Source organism: Argiope bruennichi, chromosome 7 (genome assembly GCF_947563725.1).
Source record: "Argiope bruennichi chromosome 7, qqArgBrue1.1, whole genome shotgun sequence".
Classification (NCBI taxonomy): domain Eukaryota; kingdom Metazoa; phylum Arthropoda; class Arachnida; order Araneae; family Araneidae; genus Argiope; species Argiope bruennichi.
Genome location: NC_079157.1, coordinates 119505418 through 119526574, shown reverse-complemented (window position 1 = coordinate 119526574; position 21157 = coordinate 119505418). Strand labels below are relative to the sequence as shown.

General features: G+C 25.7%; 1 protein-coding gene across 2 annotated transcripts; it reads left to right on the top strand.

The window, feature by feature from the left end:
* Positions 1–3612: 3612 nt before the first annotated feature.
* On the top strand, positions 3613–20487 carry LOC129975606 (cytoplasmic polyadenylation element-binding protein 1-like). Of its 2 annotated transcripts, none has more exons than XM_056088674.1 (12): positions 3613–4106; positions 6449–6599; positions 6685–6735; positions 10832–11084; positions 11518–11656; positions 12333–12549; positions 14048–14161; positions 15985–16074; positions 16157–16287; positions 16830–17028; positions 17105–17199; positions 18826–20487. In XM_056088674.1, exons 1-12 carry the CDS (start codon positions 4086–4088, stop codon positions 19006–19008), a joined length of 1644 nt encoding a protein of 547 aa, XP_055944649.1. In that variant the 5' UTR covers positions 3613–4085; the 3' UTR covers positions 19009–20487. The 2 variants fall into 2 exon arrangements, with proteins under 2 accessions (XP_055944649.1, XP_055944650.1); XM_056088675.1 differs by lacking the exon at positions 3613–4106 and adding an exon at positions 4974–4992.
* Positions 20488–21157: the final 670 nt, after the last annotated feature.

Here is a 21157-nt window from a genome sequence, read left to right as displayed (position 1 = left end):
GGAGACAATAATATTCATTAAATATTATTAAATTAATATTCATCATTCGTTAATAACTGCTAGATATACCTAAAAAATGAATTATAATGCATTTTTTCGAAAAAAAAAAAAAGAACATTAATTACCAGTCCTGTCATTTGGTCCCAATATAATTTCAAGGTTATTGAATGATATCTAAATTTTTTTATCGAATTTGTAAAATATTTAATTTATGATATTTGAATGATTCTCAATCTAATTTAAAGTTTATCAAATGATAGTTAGATTTTTTTAAAAACCAATTCTTAAAAGGATGCGTTTATGAAATTTGGTTTTGATTGGTAAAACAAAGCAAATAAACTTTATATATTTGCTACTTTTTTATATTAATGTCAATAAAGCAAATATTTAGTAAGTGGTTTTAATAAAATTTATTGAAATTCAAAATAATACCTTTTAAATGTAATTGAGACTGGATAATTTATTTTTATTAATAAGATAAGGGCTTTGCTTTTTCTTAATTTCTGTTTTTTTTTATTATGCTTTATTTATCAAAATATCAAATATTTTTTTTAAAAAAAAGCTATCTATATCTATAATATTGGATATGGAAATAACTAAAACTGAAAAATTTTATAATGAATCATCATTTTCTATCAAAATATGTTTTGTTACTTTTAAAAAAAATAATATCGTTAAAGCATTCTTCAAATTTGAAATTCTTTATAAAAAGTTTTTTCCAAGAAATTTGATGACTTGTTCTTATTACCTTATGTTCTAACTATATTATTTTTCATTTCAGTATTCTGTTTTTAGACTAATATCTCTACTAGCTGATGATACGGAAATTCGGTTTCTAGCGGAATCTTTTCGCAAGCGATTTTTATTAAGAAGAAAAATAAATGCATTTGTTTCCCTGCAGCAAAATTCGCCCATAATGATATCTTCAAATTTTAATTGCAATACAATACGCAAACGATATTTTACTAAATAATAAAATATTATGATTAGATTTTTAAAATATCTTCCAGCTGCAAAGGGACATTAATTACATTAAATATTTATCTGAAGATATTAAATATTATCTGACCGATGTTGCAAATGAATAAAATTGTAAATGTAAATAAATTCTTAAATTAAAAATCCGATCAGAATATTATGCACCTCACCAAATTATTTATAAAGCTCAAAATATATGTAAATAAATTGCACCAAGAATGTATAAAATCAAACTTATTCAAAATAAAATTTTTATTTTTTAAAAATCAATTAAAATTATACTTCGTTGCAGAACTAATTTATTCAAATCCTTTTTTTTTTAAAGCTTGCATTATTGTTTTGGAATTTTGTACTTTGTTTACTTCTTGTGACCTTTTTGTTACTTTTTATATAATTCCATTATTTTCAAACGATTTTTTTTTTGTTATTTTTTTTTCAGGTTTATCCTAAAATAGTTTTGAAATATATCAAATATTCGCTCGTTGTCTACTTGAAGATTCCAAATGGTATTGTGTAAATTTACTATTTAAGAATTCTAAAACTTTCTTAATTTTTTAAATCATTATGAATAAATATTTTTTTTAGAATTTCTGTTTAATTAAAAAGTAATACTTAAAAGAAATATAATATTATTAAAGTTTAAAAGATGCTTATTGCTGTTTATCCCATATTGACACTTAAATAAACAAACAGATAAAAGTCTAATAAAGACTTGATCATAAAAAAGTGGAAGACATGCTGCTAGCAATAAACAATATTTTATCTATTTTATTGAGTAGAATTGATGGAAATTTTCCTTTTATTTCAACCTCAACTATTTTATTACTCTTTCATCATAATTTTCGAAAAAGTGAGAATATTTCTATTAGTATTTTCATAAAATACTAATACGTGTTATAGTCATAAAAAATAATTTGTTGTTTAGAATAAGCCTTTTCTTTTTAAAGACAAGGAACTAATTTCCCTGATGCATGAGAATATTTATACTGTTATTAAGTTTTAAAGACATTTTGTTCATGCATTTTCTCAATGATCATAACTATAATTATTTATGTTAAATTCTATGAAATAAATTTTTCATAAGCCTATTATAGATTTAGTTTAGTTTTAAAAAATGTAATGACAAAATAATATTTATATTTAATTCTCTAAAACATTTTCAATGCGCATCTAATTATCATATCATTTTATTCTTATTTCAAATGTGTTTAATCAATGCTCAGATTATTTACTTCAATACATTAAAATTTTATTACATTTTAATTTGACTCGGAAAAATTAAAAACAATTTGAATATATTTATATTAAATTCCAGTTTTGAATCAACATTACGGTTATCTTGAAACTTTGAATTAATAAATATAAAAATAAATAGTTATGAAACCTAGAACATAAACACTTTTTTATAAGCCAATGTAACATTGCATATGCAGCGAAAATTCTCCAACTCAAGCACAAAAACAGGAATTTCTTTTTAAAACTCAATAACTTTTTTTCTCCAAAATATATTCATTTACAAAGAATGAAAGTTAAAATAATTAAATCTGCAAATACAAAAATCTAAAAAAATAAAAATAATAATAATAAATGTATAATTTTAGAGTTCTATTAAATCGAATGATTACAAGAAATGTAAATATTTAAATGTAAGAAAAATTCTCAATATTTAAAATTGTCTTTTGACCTCATTACTTACAAATACTTTTTCTGACTATTATTGTTTTTAATTAAAAAATATCCAAAATTTCGAAGTTTTTATTTAGATTCAATAATTGGCAACTTCAAACTATATATCCCAGTTTTTTTCTCAATATTTGGCAGAAATTGTGGTAGAGAAATTATATTTTTATTGGAATTGCTTTTACCCACTGCGATACTTTGCAGTTATATTGTATAAATCATTAATATCCGGAGGAAAGCAAGAAATAAATCAGAAGCTACTTATGTTTTATGAAAATGTTGGTAAAGTAAGAGCAATTTGTAAACATAATATATTAGCTTTTCTGTAACTAATGCATTATATTTTAATATCATTAACACTGAATAGCTACAATGTATTTGAATAGATCTTAAATGAAAATATAGAAATTGTTAAAACTTCCTAATTTGTTAATATAATTGTTTTAATTAAAATTTCAAAACCGAAAGTATGGAATATAGAATCATATTAAACGGAAATTTTACGGATGCAAATTCTCGCTTCATTTAGATGGAAACATTTGAATCCACTTTTCTTTAGAAAACTGCAGCATTAATATACATAATCATCAGTTTGTAAATTCCATTTCGTTTTGTGCAGGCGAAATTAAATTTTAATGTATTAATAAAATCGGTAGTGCTACTCACTTATTGGCTTAATTTTTATGCATGTAATATTTAAATTATTTAAATGATGCTAAGTGTAAAAGCTAATGCATTAATGAAACTCGAATGCATCAATTGTACGCCAAAATACTACAAGCAATTACGTCACGTTATGATAAAGCAGGCGATTTTTACCTTCTTGACAATTCGCACCTGCGCAGAAACCGAAAATTCGTCTGCTCATTGTTACGTCGCCGGTCTTTGGGCAGATCCAGTGGATCATAGTCGACGCGACGCCGGTCCTTTTTCTCCGGAACCTCCCTCGATAGCTCTCCGCCGGAAAGAAAGAAACAAATTCGCTAGTTTCGCTGCTGCGCTGAAACCTCTACTCCGCATTACACGTACTTATCCCGGCGTACTGACTCCACGTGAACAGCTGGTAGATTACCCTACCTCTTTTCGCAGTAAGATTCGGCAACGAGGAGGTATTCTGCATATTTCTCATGTTCCACACAGAACTATGCAAATTTTTTGCCTTATCGAATCAACATCATCATCTCTAAACGTGTGCTCCGGAGCTCTTCCTGTTTGTTGCAGCTATAACTAGACGTGTTATAAGGAACTGTGATTTCAAGTGTATTTCAGTCGATCAATTTTTATAGCGGTTCCATAGCCGCGCTATTTGGCCATCGTATATAAGTATCAGTGATATTTATTTTTAAACAATTGTTATATTATTATTGTTTCGTGGAATTTTATCTAACACATTGAAAAAAAGTTCCTGTCGGCGTTTTAAGGGCAGCATGTCTGTTTCAATGAATAACGTAAGTTCATCTGTATTGTATTACTCTTATTTAATTTGTTTCGGAACATAAAATTGTTGAAAAAAACTCCTTTTAAAAATTCTTATTGATTGCAAATTTAATTAAAATCTTGAAGGGGGTGTTAACGCCCAATGTATGGCTGGTTGATTACTCGTTTATTAAACGTAACATATTTATTATTTTATTTATGTTGCGTAATTATATTTAAAAATTTCGTAAGTATTCATAAATCGTATTTCTTGCTCAGTTTCTTTTTTTCTTCATGTCTGAATTGCTCGCGATAGTAAAAAGAAACGCGAGTATATCGATCCTTCCGTCGAGGAAAAAACGAAAAAAAATACGCAATACGCATTACTTTCTGCCTTTTTGATGACCTTTAATTTTAAGAGTATGTTATTGCCCCTAATGAAAATTGCTTGTAGTGAGAATGTCTGCATTATAGCTTGCATTTCGAGGAAGACGTAATAGTTTCGGAATTCGATGTGGAAAACAATTATTCAAAAAAAAAAATTTTTTTTTTTCTCCTATGATTCTATTTTCCTGTCCTTATTATTTTATTGATGTTTAATTCGATTACATACGACTGCATTAATTGTTTGAATTGATAACGAATAATGCAATTAAAATCCACTTCTTGGGCGAATGCCAAGTAGGTGGGAGGGATGTGGAGATTAGAATTACGCCATGAGAGTGCAGCCGGCAATAATACGAGGTCTTTAAATTTATTTGGAGCTATTTTGGATATTAAATTCAACATAATAGTGAAATATATATTAAATTTCTTTCTAGCCGACCCGCAGTGGTTCATTTAAATCGTTCCATAAAAGAAAAAATATAGGTTAAACGCAGAATCCAATTTTTTTCCTAATCGTCTAAAACTTTGAGTGTATGTTAATTTTGTTCTTAAGCAATTCCCTATTTGTAATTAAACGGAATATACATTGATTGAATTCTTGTGATGTTCTATAGTTTAATTTTCTGTCTTCTCTCTGTATTTGAACTATTCAACTAAATATGAAAATTTGAGATGTTCTTAAAAAATTTTTGTCTTGATATTTTTAAGCAAATAAAAAATTAATTTGTAACCTTGAAAGTGATGTATACTTGTGGCTTGACTTGTATTAAATTGTTCTACTTGTATAGTTACAGGTGGACTTGCTGAATATGTTTCATTTATAGCTTATCCATGATTTCTTTTTCTACTCACTTTCTGGAATGTTTCTATTGTAGCAGAGAAGCATATTGTATATATACCCAATATATACCAATTGATGCATATTCTCATATTGCTATCTTGTGTTCACCATGCATAGTTAAAATGTTTCTTGTATTGTTTAACACTTCATATATATCAAACTAAAATAGAATCTTCATTATTAAAATAAAATCTAGTGTATTACTTCATTAACATATGGTATAAAATTCGGTAAACTCTTTTGGCTTTCTATTATTGATAGTAAAAATTTATAGGAATCTAGTTATGAAACATTTTATGCAAGAAAACTAGAAATATTAACTTGGAATTTAAATATTGTTTATTTGTTAAAGATGCCTTTGAGAAATGAATTAAATGTCAGTAATAAACCAGTGCGTTAAAAAATACAATAACATTGCCTTTTCGAGTTAACTTATTGGTAATTCATGCAATATATAAGCTATTTGGCATTATTCTAAATATCTTGGTATTTGATTTAATTATAATAAAATTTAAGCTGCATATAAAATATATTGATTCCTGATCTGAACATACTGAATTTTTTTTTCCCAAGAACAATAGTAAACTTGATTATTTGATTTGGATTTGAATCTACAAAATTAAGCTTCAATATAATACAGTTAGACTGAATTTTATACAGCTCGGTATTTTTGACTGATTTATTTTTCCATTTAAGTCGTTTTTCACAAAACATCTTAAAATATTATTGTACTTACTGTTAACTTAAGATTATTATCTTAAGGAAAATAGAGAATTGCCCACTGCTTTCATAATTATTAATCTGACGAGCTCTTCTGCCCAGATCTGGAATCGTCTTGAGTATCATAGTTGCTATAATAAAAAGTAACAAAGTGAGCTTATAGAATAAATAGGGAGTTATTTTTAATGTATATTGAAGATTTGAAATTACATGATCTTCATATAAATATGTTCTTGTATTAAAAAAAATCGCCTTGTCTAATTCCAGTTAAATTTTCAATTTAATAAATACAAATATTTTATAAATTACTAGTTTTAAATATTTACTGCTTACTAGATATCAAAATTTATCCTAGTAAAGCACTTTGGAATGTTTTTATTAACTTTTATAATTATTTATAAATTGCTTTCTCCTGTCTTTTTATAGAGTCAGTACTTTAACACCTCGGATCTAGATGACAGGTATTTTACCAAAGACTTCTCAAAAAACAGCGAGATATTCCAAAAGATAAATGCTATATTAGATCATTCTTTAGATATTGGTAGTACCAATTCTATGAACAGAAGAACACAACAAGGTAATATATATTTAATATAAAATCTCTTTATTTCTAAAGTTTTGTTTCAATAGCTAAATTTAAATATTTTAAAATTCTCTTGTAGATACCACAGTGGCTGATTTGCTTGGTTTAGGAAATATGTCAAATTATTGTGGTAAATATCTTAACTTTATAATAAACTTTTAATACACTTAATCTATTGAATAATTAAACTGAACTTTATTTTAAAAATTCTAAACTCTTATAAAAATATTAAATATTGAAGATTATAAGATAATAAATTTATTACAAATGCTTTTAACTTAAATAAGCATTACTCTTAAAGTTTTTAATTTCCTTATGCTTTTGTAAGATCTTAATTTAACTATTTTTATTATATTGACAATTAAATCAAAGATTTCCTTTTTTATGATATTGAAAAAATCTTATGGCTATGTATCTAGATTAATCATAGATAATTATTGGATTAAAAAATATAAATATTCCAATTCTATTTTAGTTAATCCTCTTTTAATTATATTGCATTTTAAGTATTTAAAAAAGGTTTGAAATGAGTTGTATTTTTCTTTTGCTGTTTTAAGCTACTTATCTTAAAACTAAAGTTTTTAGCTTGTGTTGATAATTAAGGTATTAGATAACATAAAATCGTATTTGTGTGTGTGTGTGTATATATATATACTATACATTAAACTATTAATGTATAATGTATATAGTATAGAAATTACTCTTGCTGTCAAATAATAACCATTTAAACTATTTGTAGAAAAGCTTATTTATATGATCAGATTAGTTCATTAAAGGTTTTTACAATTGCGTTGAATTCAGTGCTTCGATTAGCTAATTAATGCTGCTAAAAATATTACGAGTATTCTTTAGATTACTCATTATATTATTAAAATACCCTTGGTTGGTAGAAGGATAGAAAAAAATAAACAGGCTTCAGAGTTTAATCAAATAAAAACACAAATGTTTATAAAAAATATTTAAATTGCATACAGAAATGTTTATCTCAAGACGAGTACTTCATAAAAACTTTGTATAATCTTAATCTAAAGTTAATCAGAAATTTCATTTCTATATTTTTCCTTTTATTTTCTAAAGGCTCATTTTAACTTATTCATAATCACTCGTAACTTGTTAATAATTACGAATTGGTAATCTATAATTTCACATTTATTATAATATAGAAACTTAATTTAATATAAATTTAACTTGTATTTATCGGTTATATTGAGTAATAAAATGAATATTTTAAAAATATTCCCATATTAACAGTTAATAGATATAGGCAAAAAACTAGCTACTAAACTTTGATAAAAAAAATTTTAATTTTCTTAAATTTAATCTTTTTTTCATTTGAGACTTCTAATTTTTTTATAAAAGACGTTATCTATAAAGAATTTTTTATTTAATCTTTTTACTTTAATAACTAAATTTTACAAAGAATACAACAAATTATGTCGATTTCTTACGTAGTTATAACATTTATTAAACTATATAATATTAAAGATGAATAATATTGTTTTATTGTTAATAGCTGTTCAGTTTCTTTCTAGAAAATAGGTTTTTAATATTGACTAATTATATCAATCTACATATTGAAAATCTTGGAATAAAGGCTATCTTATATTAAATAAACTTATCTCTTTTTCATTTTAAAAGCTTATTGATATTAACTAGTATAGTTACTTACATGGACCTTATAGTACTTATTAGTATTGAAGGATTAACGATTTCTTTAGTAAAAGCAATCATTAAATGAAATTTAAGATTTTCTTCTAGTAAACTTCATATGAAAATGTTTTTTTCTTATAGCTTAGAAGTGTGCTCAGTTACTTTGTTAATTTAGTTTTAATATTACAATTGGCAAGTTTTGGCTCTTCTACTTTTAATAAATACCTTTAAGTAATATGAATTCTATTTATTAAGCCAAGATTTGTACCTGCCTAATCTTAAAATTAATGATATAGACTTTTTTAATGGGATAATAAATATAGTTTTAATATATTTTTAATATAATAAGTTATTTCGTCAGCTTTGTAAATCTGCATTTGTTTTATAATCTAGCTTGGCTAATATCCATATTTATATATACTGTCGTAGATCAATATTATAAATAATGAAACGGGCAAAAATCGGACTAATTATACTTAATAAAATATTGATATTATCGTGATATTTAATCCCTTGTAGTATTATATTTTAGTAACTAGAGAAAACAAAACTTTTATTACAAGCCTTCCTTTTGGCTTAATATCTCTAAATAGTTTGTCTTATTAGAAATTGGATGCTATGAATATATTATACAATTAATGTAATATATAAATCTTATAATGCTAATATTTTAAAGTTTATCCTAATAAGATCCAATAGTCATATTACAGTAGTTAAATATAAAAATAAGATCTAATCTAGTATCATCTTAAAAGGTTTATCCTTCGATTTTCAAAATAAAATATTGTTACTCTTTTTAAAAAAGAACTAAATCTTTAATTTTACTTATGGTATTAAAGCTATGATTATTAATGAACTCATTTTATAAACTTTGACAGATTATACAAAATAGCTAAATTTATATAGTTAAATAAGATTTAGATCTCTTTAGGCTTTATATAATCCTTTTACTAAAACTTTTTCCTTAAATATTCTAGTATTTTCACTTTCCTATTTTATAACATACAATATTTATATAATACACAAGATTTTATATATTTTAGATGTTTTAAAAGAATGTTAGATATTAAAATTAAAGGCTTTTTTATCTTAAATTTTCTGAAGTTTTTAATCAAATTCTGAATACAAGTTTTAATATTAAATTAACTGCTTTTATATTCTGTCATAAGTATGAAATAGACCTGTATATTTAAGTAAATTCCTTAAAAGTTAGGCTAATCTTTTCTCATGTTGATGAGATCAAAAAATTAGTTCTCAAATTTAAAACATTTTTAACACTTCAACATTTATTTCTGTTATATCATCTGTTTTTAAAAATTGGTATAATAAATTCATAAAAAAAATCGACCTAGTTTTAAGTTTTATAAATCGTATATAAACGAAGGAATTTTAATATCTATAAGTTTTAAATCTTGAATATTTTACTAAAGCTTAAACATAAATTAAAAGTTCGTCCTAATCTGTTCTTGTTCTAATGGTTATTAGACTTTGTCTTGAGATGTAATATCTGAACATTGTTTATATTTAAAGGATTTTATATATTTGAGAGTTTTAGCAACATAATTTGTTTATATAAAAATGATTTTTAAAATTCTTATTGATTTAAACAGAAACTTAATATTTCTGCTTAAAATATTAAATATATTAAACCAAGAATTTTTAAATTTGAAACCTGGATAATTTTATTACTAAACAAGCATTTTGAATATTTAAATCGATGTACTTCAAATTAAAATACTAATTTTTCAATTAAAATAACAATTGTATTATTTAGACTAGAATTATAAATGATACTTTCTAGAGTTAAATAATAGATATATGCTGTATATTTAAAATAAGAATATGCAACAATAATAAACTACAGAAATTTACCTATAGAATATTCTTAAAGCAAGATCTAGATTCAATACAAAGAAAATAACAATTAAACACTTTATTTTTAAAAGAAATCCATTTCTAAAATTAATTTATTTTCATAAGCTTAAATTTTCTATTTCTAAAAATCGGTTCAAAACTTTATCTAATTAAATTAAAAAGAATGTAGTCAACTCGTGATTCTAATCTAAAATATATTAGATTTATAAATTTTAAAATGTTTCATATTTTAAGAACTATTTCAAGTTTTTAAATTTCTTAATATTTGATTACTATTTAATCTATAGAATCTTTTTAATGTTCTGAATGAAAGTAAAGATAATTATTTTATATTTTTAATTCTGATTATTTTAAATTATTTCGGTTGTAATATATTCATAGCTTTCATATTTAAATTATAGATAGTTAATTCCATAACAATAAGTAATAAATCGGCCTATGTCACTTATGTCGTATCTTTACCCTATTGATTTAATAGTCTAAACTTTTAATATATATTACTTAAGATTTAAAACTTCATAATATAAACTATAAGCATATAGTTCTTAAGATTATTTTAAAGTGTATATTTATCAACATTACAATTCTTCTACTCTAATATTACGATACATAATTTATAAGAATATCAGTTCCTATAAATCTCCATTAAAAAAAAAAAAAAAAAAAAAAAAAAGAAAACCTAAAGAAATTATTTCTTTCAGGTTCCAATTCTAACTTGTATGGATTACCAAATATAAATATTCCTAATGGAAATATCCCAAACAGTATGTCTTTCAATACTGGGTCAAATATGACTTTCAGTCAAACACAGAATAATCCTCTGAAGACTTTCACCTTAGGATCAATTAAGCCTTATGATAACCCTCTTAGTAAGCTGTTATCCCAAAATTGGTCTAATACACCAAGTGGTATGCGAGCTATTAGAGCTGCATCTCCACAAGTTTCCTTTACTTCGTAAGTATCACTTTAATATTCAATTAATTCTTCATTAAATAAGTCTTTTTATTATCTAAACCCTTTTACAAAACATTTATCTATAAGAACTTGTGTTAAATCATATAAAACCGTCTTTATTAATTGAAATAACTTAAATATTTTAAATATAAACTTAAAATATAATAAATTAATTTTATTAAAGCATAATTAACTTAAAATATGCTCTGAAGTTCTTAAAATTAAATAACATTAATCTTATATAACATAATATTTATATGAATTTAATCTTGTAAATTATATACTATATCAAATTATGGATTGTCTAAACAGTCCATCTAAAAATAAAAATATTAATATTTAAATAAAATTTTAGATTACATATTTTTATAATTATTTAAAAAAAATTTATGTTACATAACTGCAATACATGTGAAATTCTTAAATTTTAAAGTGACTGTACCTCAACACTTGAACAAGCTCTTCTTATGGGATGTGAAGGACTTAGGGATAACAGAAGTTCGTCGCCTACAGAATCGGATACCAGTGGTATTAGTAGTGTGTCTGAACTTAGCAGTATTTCAGATCTGATGGTAAGAATCAGTTTTAAAATTAGTAAATTTAAAATATTACCAATAATAGTTTTGAAATTAAGAATATAATCTTATGGAATTTAACTGTTCTCAATTTATATATTAGATACAATTCTAATAAGGCTGAAGATGTAGATATTAGGTTAATTATTTTAACTTGAATGTTTATTTTAGATGAATATAGATAGAGTAGCTTTAGTTAAATTAAAATAAGTTTATAAATTTTTATTTGTATTTCCTTCTTGGTTTAAATTTATTTTGATTCTTAAGTTAGATAAAAAAAAACTAACTATAACATTAAATAATATTTCAATTTTACATGTACGAAATACAACTAAATTATATAAAGCATTCTGTCAGAAAAAATTAAGCAAACAGTTCTTATTTTTAAATTTTCCTTATTTTTATAATTATACAAATTTAAGAAATGATATAAATCCTATTATCTTTTCTAGACTGATATATCAAGTCTAATATATTAGTAAAATATAAAGATTTAAACTAATTCAAAATATTTTAGATTTAATTTTAATATACAATCTTTAAATTAGTAAAACTCCAGAACTTACCTGTGTTATTAAACTATTACAATTATCTTGTACCAGAGGTAATTTCTCTTGTATTTATTTTTTTATGTAAATCAGAATAAACGTATAACTTTAAATTTCTTCTGTAGAACAACTTGAATTTAGGGACCACAGTTGGTACTGGATCTGGAGTTACATCTACACCTTCACTGAATGGCAATGTCAACTGCCGACCAGATGATGCCTCGGTTGTGTCGTCTCCTTTCTTCTTGGATAGAAGATGGTCTGTCAATTCGTCTCTAAATGTCAACTTCGGCGATCTTGACTCTATTGAGCGAGCTGCTAGGCTATACAGGAATGCTGCATGTATGAAACTTTTAAATATTATAAACTCTAATCATAATTGCTTCTAATATTAAATTTTTAACTTTAGACTCTTTAGTTTCTTTATTACGGCAACCTCTAATTTAATACATAAAACCAGACACTAATCTTCTAGTATCTTGATTAGAGAACTATTTAGATATTGTTAAATTATATTTTTCCTAATTATATATAAAGTGAAAAGAATAAACTATTAATGAAGACTTAAAGTATTAAGAGCATATATAATATACTGAAAATGAGTTTGTTAATATTAACAATTTTTTTTTTGGCAAGTAATATAAACATCCAACTTCGGATGCTTATGTTGGAATAAGTGTTGGCTTAGTTCACTGCACTTATTATTTAAAGATAAAATAAGAAAATAAACGTCGTAACTGATTTTCAGAACCGACTTCCTTTCTAAGATTTAAATGCATTTTAATAAAGCTTTTCAATAAGATAATATACCTTTCTATAATGAATATATTTTCTAATTAAACTTGTGCTATATATTACAAGTTCCAGATTTACTGTTTCTCTTGAAATACTGCTAAAAAAGCTCTTAATATATATTTACTTTCAAGCGTTTTTACTAAATGCTTAAAAAATTTCTTTAAAATTTAATTACCTCGCTTACATTTGTCATGCTAGCTACATTAGTTGATACCTTCATATTTCGCTTTCAAATTTTGTAATGTTTTTAATTTAGACCTGAATTTCTTTGTTTTAAACAATCTTTTCTAGCTTTTTACAATGTGTTAAAATAGTTTTGAAAATGCATAAAAATACAACTTATGTGCTATAAATTAGTTAAATAATCATCTTTATATGATTAAACTTGAATGATAAAACCTAATATAATAAAACTTAGTTAAATATAAAGGGTTAAAATGTGCTTTCTGAACAATGATTTATTGGTAAATTATCAAATGTTAACAATAAACAAAATGATCAAGGTAAACTTATTTTTTAACTAAATTTCTATATATTTAAGAAATTTCTTTATGAAGTTAACATTCATAAAAAACTTAAAATATAAATTTGACTTCGCTTCTTAAAATTAAGTTTTTAATATTTGAAATAAATAACACAAGACTATTTTTTCTGTTTCTTGATAACTGATTGGCTTGATTTTACAATTAGTTTCAATTTTCGAGTTGAATTAAAAATTTTTAGAATTCTTACTCTAGTTGTGTAAATATAGCTGTTATGCTATAATTTCATAGAATTTGTATTTATAAGAACAAATATATTAAACTCCATTGACATAAAATACCCAACAATACTAAATCTTGAGGACATTGTATAAGATACTTAGTTTATATACAACGTTATTTATCATTAATATCTGGCTGTTTTAAAAAGCATAACATATAATATATTGTATAATTACTAGACTTTCTTTTTATCATACTTCCTATTTTAAAAAAAACTGAATATAATGACTGCTAGAATAATTTTATTTCATATGTAAAATTATAAAACTATATTTAACCAGCCTTCTGTGAAGCTAGTTGCACATGGAGTGGTCATCTACCTCCTCGGACTCATAAGAATCCAACTTATTCCTGTAAAGTTTTCCTGGGTGGCGTGCCATGGGACATCACTGAAGGTATACACTGAATAACTTTATAGCTTATATTTATTCTTGTTATTTCCTTGTGTGTATATTATGTCCTTAAACTGATAAAAATTGCCAAAGATTTTGAAATGCCATTGTGGAATTACATGAAACTTTAAAATGCTAATCTTATTAAGCTATATTTCTTGTATCTAAAACTTATAATATTTCTTCTACATCACACTTGTCTAATTTCTTAATCACTTAAAGATCTTAATATTTATTTAAAGCTGAACTAATCTATGAAGTTATATTTAAATGAGTACTTTCTAAAAACTAAATACAGCTTATATATTAACCTATTGTTTTTAACAGCAGTTATATCAAATACACGTTAACTATATTATACAAGATTTTTAAAATTTCAATTACTTCTGTTTTCTTTATCTAAAACAGAACATGGAAACTCCTATGAAAAGTTCAATTACTAAAAATAACTCGACTTTAAAAGTAAATGTATCGGATACAAGTCTTAGACTTTAGATATAAGTTCTTTTGAACTTTGTTATGAACTATAAGAAATCCTCTATTGTCAAGACTTTAGTCTCGTTCAAAGTAATACTAGCTTGATTTTCTAATCTGAAACATGTTTATTATCCTCATCCTAAAATTTCTTTTATTTTAAGTCTTTTTAGAATCGTTAAATAACTTGGTTAAGATTTTAAGATTATTTTTAAAGGCAAGATTAAATTCTTCAGTTTAAACTTACATTTTTAGTTTTAGTTTGTTCCTATAGGATATAACTTCATGCCAAGTAATTAGTTAAATAGGAACTTTATAAAGGCTTTTTACTTCTATATTTATATATATCGGGAACGTTAGTATGATAAAAACAGATATCAATCTTGACTAGCATACAAGTCCTTTATAAAATTATTTTTAGATAACGTTAAAATATTAAGGTTAATAAAATATATTATATCACGAGCTTTTTACAACAAAGTTGGGTTGAACCATTTTTAATGACATACAGTTACTAAAAACTCCAGGCATAAATACTAAGTCTCTGAAGTTGAGTTCAGTATAATAAAATTAATCATAAGGATATATTAATATTCGGTTGCATGACTGGACAAAGAACTCTAAATGTAAAGTTTATAGCTTATTGTTATAATTTTTTGATGTAAAGAAATCTATTCAGAGACTTGTCAAATTTTAAATACTAATTTTTTAAAGCTTTATTTTATAACTATAATAAAGCCAAATTTAAATATTAAATACTAGATTAATAGGCTCTTTTTAAATAAGGATGAGAATTGAACTGGAATATATTGAATTCCTACCCTTCTTTAATCTTATTTCATATTTGATTAAGTGAATATATTACACTATATTAAAAATAAAGAGTATCGAGGTATGATGCGTCTAGTTTGCACATAAAATACCATTAAAAATTGGATCCTAAAATGAATTTTAGTTGCTTAGACTTGAGTTACCAAGTAGTTTATCTTAACTATTAAGAATTACCTAGTATTAAAGATCCTTTCTTGGATTCAATAACTTGGTTTTATTTAAATATTTCAAATTTCTCAGTTTATGTTCATTTTATAAAATTAAATCAATACTTATTTCCAGATTTTAAATACAAACTTTAAAAATTTTTTTGGTTATATGCCTAATTTTTAATCTATTCATATTAAACTTAAGAATTATTTCGAACTTGTGACAAGACGTATGTTATAAGATTTGGTTTATTCCCTTCTCTTCAACTATTTCTATTAACTCTTTGAATTTCAGTACTATATTGGGTCTTTTAATTTCAAAAATATACAGGCAAGTTTAAAATTTCTTATTTTTAACAATATTATTTATAGCTGGCCTTGTTGAAGCTTTTGCCCCTTTTGGACCAATCAAAATCTTATGGCCTGGAAAAGAGAATCGCAACGCTTCTTGTCCTCCTAAAGGTAATAAAATCCAAGAATTTTAAAGCTACATATATTTCTTATTGAATTTCTTTGACTTATACTAAATTTTTGTCTTCTCTAGCTGGATATGTTTATATAATATTTGAAGCTGAAAAACATGTTAAGGCTTTGCTTCAAGCCTGTACTCATGACTACAGCAATGGAGGCAACTGGTATTTTAAGATTTCATCCAGGCGCATGAGATCAAAAGAGGTACATTTGTTTCGTGGGTAGCTAGATAATATAAAATCTGAAATAGTTGTGTTGCCTTTTGTTTCAATGCATACAGATAGCTTTCTGTTAATATAAAACTTCTAACACATTAATAGTCAACAGTTTGATACCCAAGTTATAAAAACAGTGTCAAATTATAAGCAATCAACTGTTCTGTCTCTTGTGTTAAATCTTTTAGATTAATAAAATTAAAGAATGATAGCTTTGATTCTTCTATATAGGTCAATATTATATAGTTTATAACCTTCAGAATTTCTAGAAAACTAGGTTATAATCAAAATATAAATTTGTCTTAAAATAGTATTGTTAAATCGTAACTTCAAACAAAATCCTTTTGATTATAGTCAAAACTTGAGAATCTATATTTTTCTCGGTGTTAATAGATAGCAGATATTTCGGGTAATTATACTGCTCTTCAGTTAAATAAGTTATATTTTATATAGTATAATAGACTATTTCTCATTTTATAGTTATTCTTTAGTGACCGAATTTTCAATTTTGTCCTATAAAATTTTTCATAGGTCCAAGTAATTCCATGGGTGATAAGTGATAGCAACTTTGTACATTGCCCATCACAAAGATTAGACCCCAGTAAAACCGTTTTTGTTGGGGCTCTGCATGGTATGTTAAATGCTGAAGGCCTAGCTCTAGTCATGAATGATTTGTTTGGAGGTGTAGTTTATGCTGGAATAGACACCGACAAATACAAGTATCCAATAGGTAAGATTTTATTTATATAAAGTATTTTGTTTTTGTTTTCTTGATATTGTTTTAAACCTTATTGTATCTTTTGCAGGCTCTGGTCGAATAACTTTCAATAACCACAAAAGCTACATGAAGGCTGTAACTGCTGCTTTTGTCGAAATTAAAACTCCTAGGTTTACTAAAAAGGTATTGAATTGATTACTTGATCCGATATGCATCTATAAGCATAGGAATTTTTTGGAATTGATTCTTTGTCAAAAGAAATTAAGCTATGAATTTTTAATTAGATTTTCATTAGTTTGTCCTATACATCTATGTAACGAGTTGTATAATCAAAACCTTTAAGTCTATCTGAATCGCATCATTAAAGAATAAGTTCTTTTAATAAGTACTCAACCTTTTAAGGCTTCTTATAGGATGTCTTGTACATTATATAAGCTTAATTGCTTTGATTTAAAATGTCTAAAGAGTTCTATGTAAGATGAGTATTTATTAGTATATACAAATTTAGTAATATTGTATACAAGATCTTAATTAAGGAGACAACAATCATGCTTTAATTGAAGAGCATTATCGATAATAAACATACCAGTTTTAATTTAGAAATGCATTGAATATAAAAACCTGAAAAGTTACTGTTAACTTTAATTTGAATCATATTTGAAAACACTTTATAATTTTTTTAATATTCATTATAACTATATAAACCTGAAACTATTACATAAATTAACTAAATTGCATGCAACTCGGATCTTTATTTTATTTAAAATGAAAAGAATTTAGAAATCGAGCTTTCATAAAACCTAAATAACACTTAAAAGCAGATGAGTAGAGAAGTTTATGCTGTCTTGTTATTTTTAATAGAATTTTCCCTCGTGTTAAAGTTAAAACTTTTTAATATATTTTTCATTGTGTAGCTTGTTGTAACTATAATTGTTATTTTAAGAAAGTGTAATTTCTGATTAGTTGACTTTAAGGATGACTTTATTAGTATTTATAGATAAGTATATTTTATTTTAAGCAATTTTTGAAAGCTGGCCGTTTAACAGATTAAAGTTTTTCAAACTTTAATATATATATATTAAACTAGCATTTAGATCTGGTAACTATGCCAGGAGTATAGTATAGCTAATCTAAATTTTTTAAAGAAATTATACAGTAAATTTTTAACTGATATTTATAAACAGTTGGAAAATAATTTCTCTTATAAAGTCATTAGTAGACGTCTTAATTTTAAAAGTATTAAATGTATTTACAAGTAACATCTTTATTTTAACCAGACTTAACAGCTAAAATATTTAATAAAATAACTTTTCTTTTCATGCTTAGGAAGGGAAGTTTCTACTAGTTTATTAGATCACTTTCCAAATTAAAATACAGCACTTTGAAATATTTTTACTGGCTATAAATTTAAAATTGATACTGAATTTATCGATATATAATAGCCTTATTCTTAAAGGCAACTTTCATTTCTGTTAAGATGGAAATTATTCCACCATAAGCATGAATAATTGGGTATATTTTTATAAATTAGTTTCTTAAATAATAAAATATGCTCTTATTTTACAAACTTTATAGGCAGAGGAAATGTAGTTGCATTTAAATCGAGTGGCAGTAAGACAATCAAGTCAAAATCATTATCCTGATTCAGACTTCGAATTTTCTTTAAACTCCTAAAGAAATTTAAGTCTTCAACTCTTGGCTTTTAAAAAAAAATTCCAAACGGCTACAGTTTCAATATCTAACGGCCATTTCTGAACTAAGTATTACCTTGCTTCATTTTAATGAGAAAATGATGGCTTCTTTTCCTAGGTACAAATTGATCCTTACTTGGAAGATGCCATCTGTTCCAGTTGTCAGATTCAACAAGGGCCAATTTTCTGCAGGGATGCTGCCTGCTTCCGGTACTTCTGCCGCAGCTGCTGGCAATGGCAGCATTCGGTGGATACTTATCGAAACCACAAGCCCCTGATGCGTAATAAGAGCAACCGCTAAGTGTTCCTGCATTGACCAGCTGAAAGGACTATGCACATGCATTAGCTTGGAAGCACCTGCCAGTAAATGTTTGTTTCTCTGCCCCTTTTCAATGTATGTTCATTGGAATATTGTTTTTATTGTCCTGGCAGGGCCTTTTCATTTGCTGTTCAACAGGAACTTTTATTGTTGGTGTAACGTTCCAAAACTAATATTTGATCGGACGACTTCAGAAGAAGTCTTTTATGTTGATGTTTATGTTGTACAAAGTTCCTTCTATGCCAGAATTATGTTTAAAACTGTGTGAAAAATGACGTGATATTTTATGTTTGAAACCGTGACGAGACGTCACTTAGATTTTTTCTTACAGCTTTTTAGTTTTATCAAGAAGAGCTTGTTTAATGGGATAGTTATTTTGGGGGTTACCAAAGATTATATTTTAAATCGTTTTTCTATGGTACCACGGCTGTGCGGGCTTTCAATATTACGCATTGTTAGAAATTACAAGTGTCGACGTACTAGTGAAAAATAGTATTTAACCCTTGGATTTTAAAGTAACATTTATCATGCAGCCTTTCTGGACTTTAATAAGCATTTATTATATGTATGTAGCTTATGAGAATTTTAACTGGAACACTTCTGGTCTGTGCTGTATTTTCTCTGCACCCCCAATACTTGTTGCTGATGTTTGCATTAGCATTGAATTTTAAGCATAAAAGAAACTAGTCTCATTGCCTTTTTCTACATTTCAGAGCTAGGTACTTGTTCCATGTTTTTTAACCTTACACATTGTTATTTAATCACAAATGTTCTTAATGGGCAGCGTTGGATACGTATGCCATTTTGTTTAATTTTTCTTATCCCTCTAGATTTATCATTTATCAAGTTTATGAATTTTTCGAAGGTTTGAAACTGTTTCATATGTTCTTAACTTGTCATCAGAGCATTTGGAATTTTTTGGCAAATGTCTGTTCTTTAAAAAATCATTTGTTTTTATTTTTGTCTGAATGGGTAGTCAAATGTTCTTAACTCTTAGGGGGAAACAAATCTAATGTTTAGCATTCTCTTCCATGTCCATGTGCCTAACTACTTGCCATAGATGTCAAGGCTAGTCATTTGAAGTTCCTTGTGTATAGCTAGCCCGGAAACAAAATGGCCTTTTTCTAGATTTTATCAATTGCCTTTAAATAAATCACTTGGTGTTTAATGTGTGGCAGCACCATAGTCATTGTGATCATTTATTGTTAAAAGTACTAACAGAGGAGATGGCTATGGTTTTGTGCTCATAGATTTAATTGACTAACCCGAGTATGAATGTGAGAATTTATCGTTTTAAAACTAGCTTTTAATTTGAAAGGCACAGCAGCTTCTGTGTGCAATACGGGTACTGTGCATTCCATGACCCTCTTCCTTTTGCTGAAATTGTTTTAATTGTTTAATGAATACAGATGTATTTGGCTGTTTTGTTTTCAAATAGATTAATAAAGCATTGAAAAAAAACCTGTTTTTCTTGTGTTCTTAAATCTAGTTATAGAAATTTAAATAGATTACTGTATTCACGAGGAAAGATGGCTATTGATCTTCAGCTTTCTTCATCAGTTTTCCTTACTCCATATTGAGAACTTATTTTACAAATCTAAGCTTGATAGTTTGCGATGTTAATTCTAATAATGTTCAATGACTTGTCACATTGGTGAAGAGGAAGTGCTGGCGAATTAGAACAAAGCTCAAATTCAATTTATCGCCCCACTTGAAATTATTGCCGATTAAGTTACTCTGAACTCGTGAAATTTCCTCAATTTTAATTTGGGTATCGATTAGATCTAAAATTTACCAGATAGTATACTGAACTGCTTGAACAGAAGCACTGCGCCTTCAGGCTCTAAATACCGCACCGACTATGATCCTTGAATTTCTTCCCAAATCTCGGATACTTAAGGGCCTGGTTTCCTATAAACCAATGCATATTATGGAATCTGATGCTTTCAGTTTATGAAAATCGGAAACTTCGCCCCCAGACCCATCGTGCTTTCTCACGGGGCATAGCTATAAATTCTGCCCATAATGGCTCTTCACTTCTTGTTTGTCAATGGTTTAGCAAGACTAAATGTTGCAGGTGCACATTATTTGCCTCTTCGCGACTTTCTCTTCAGTGCATTTATATAGTTTT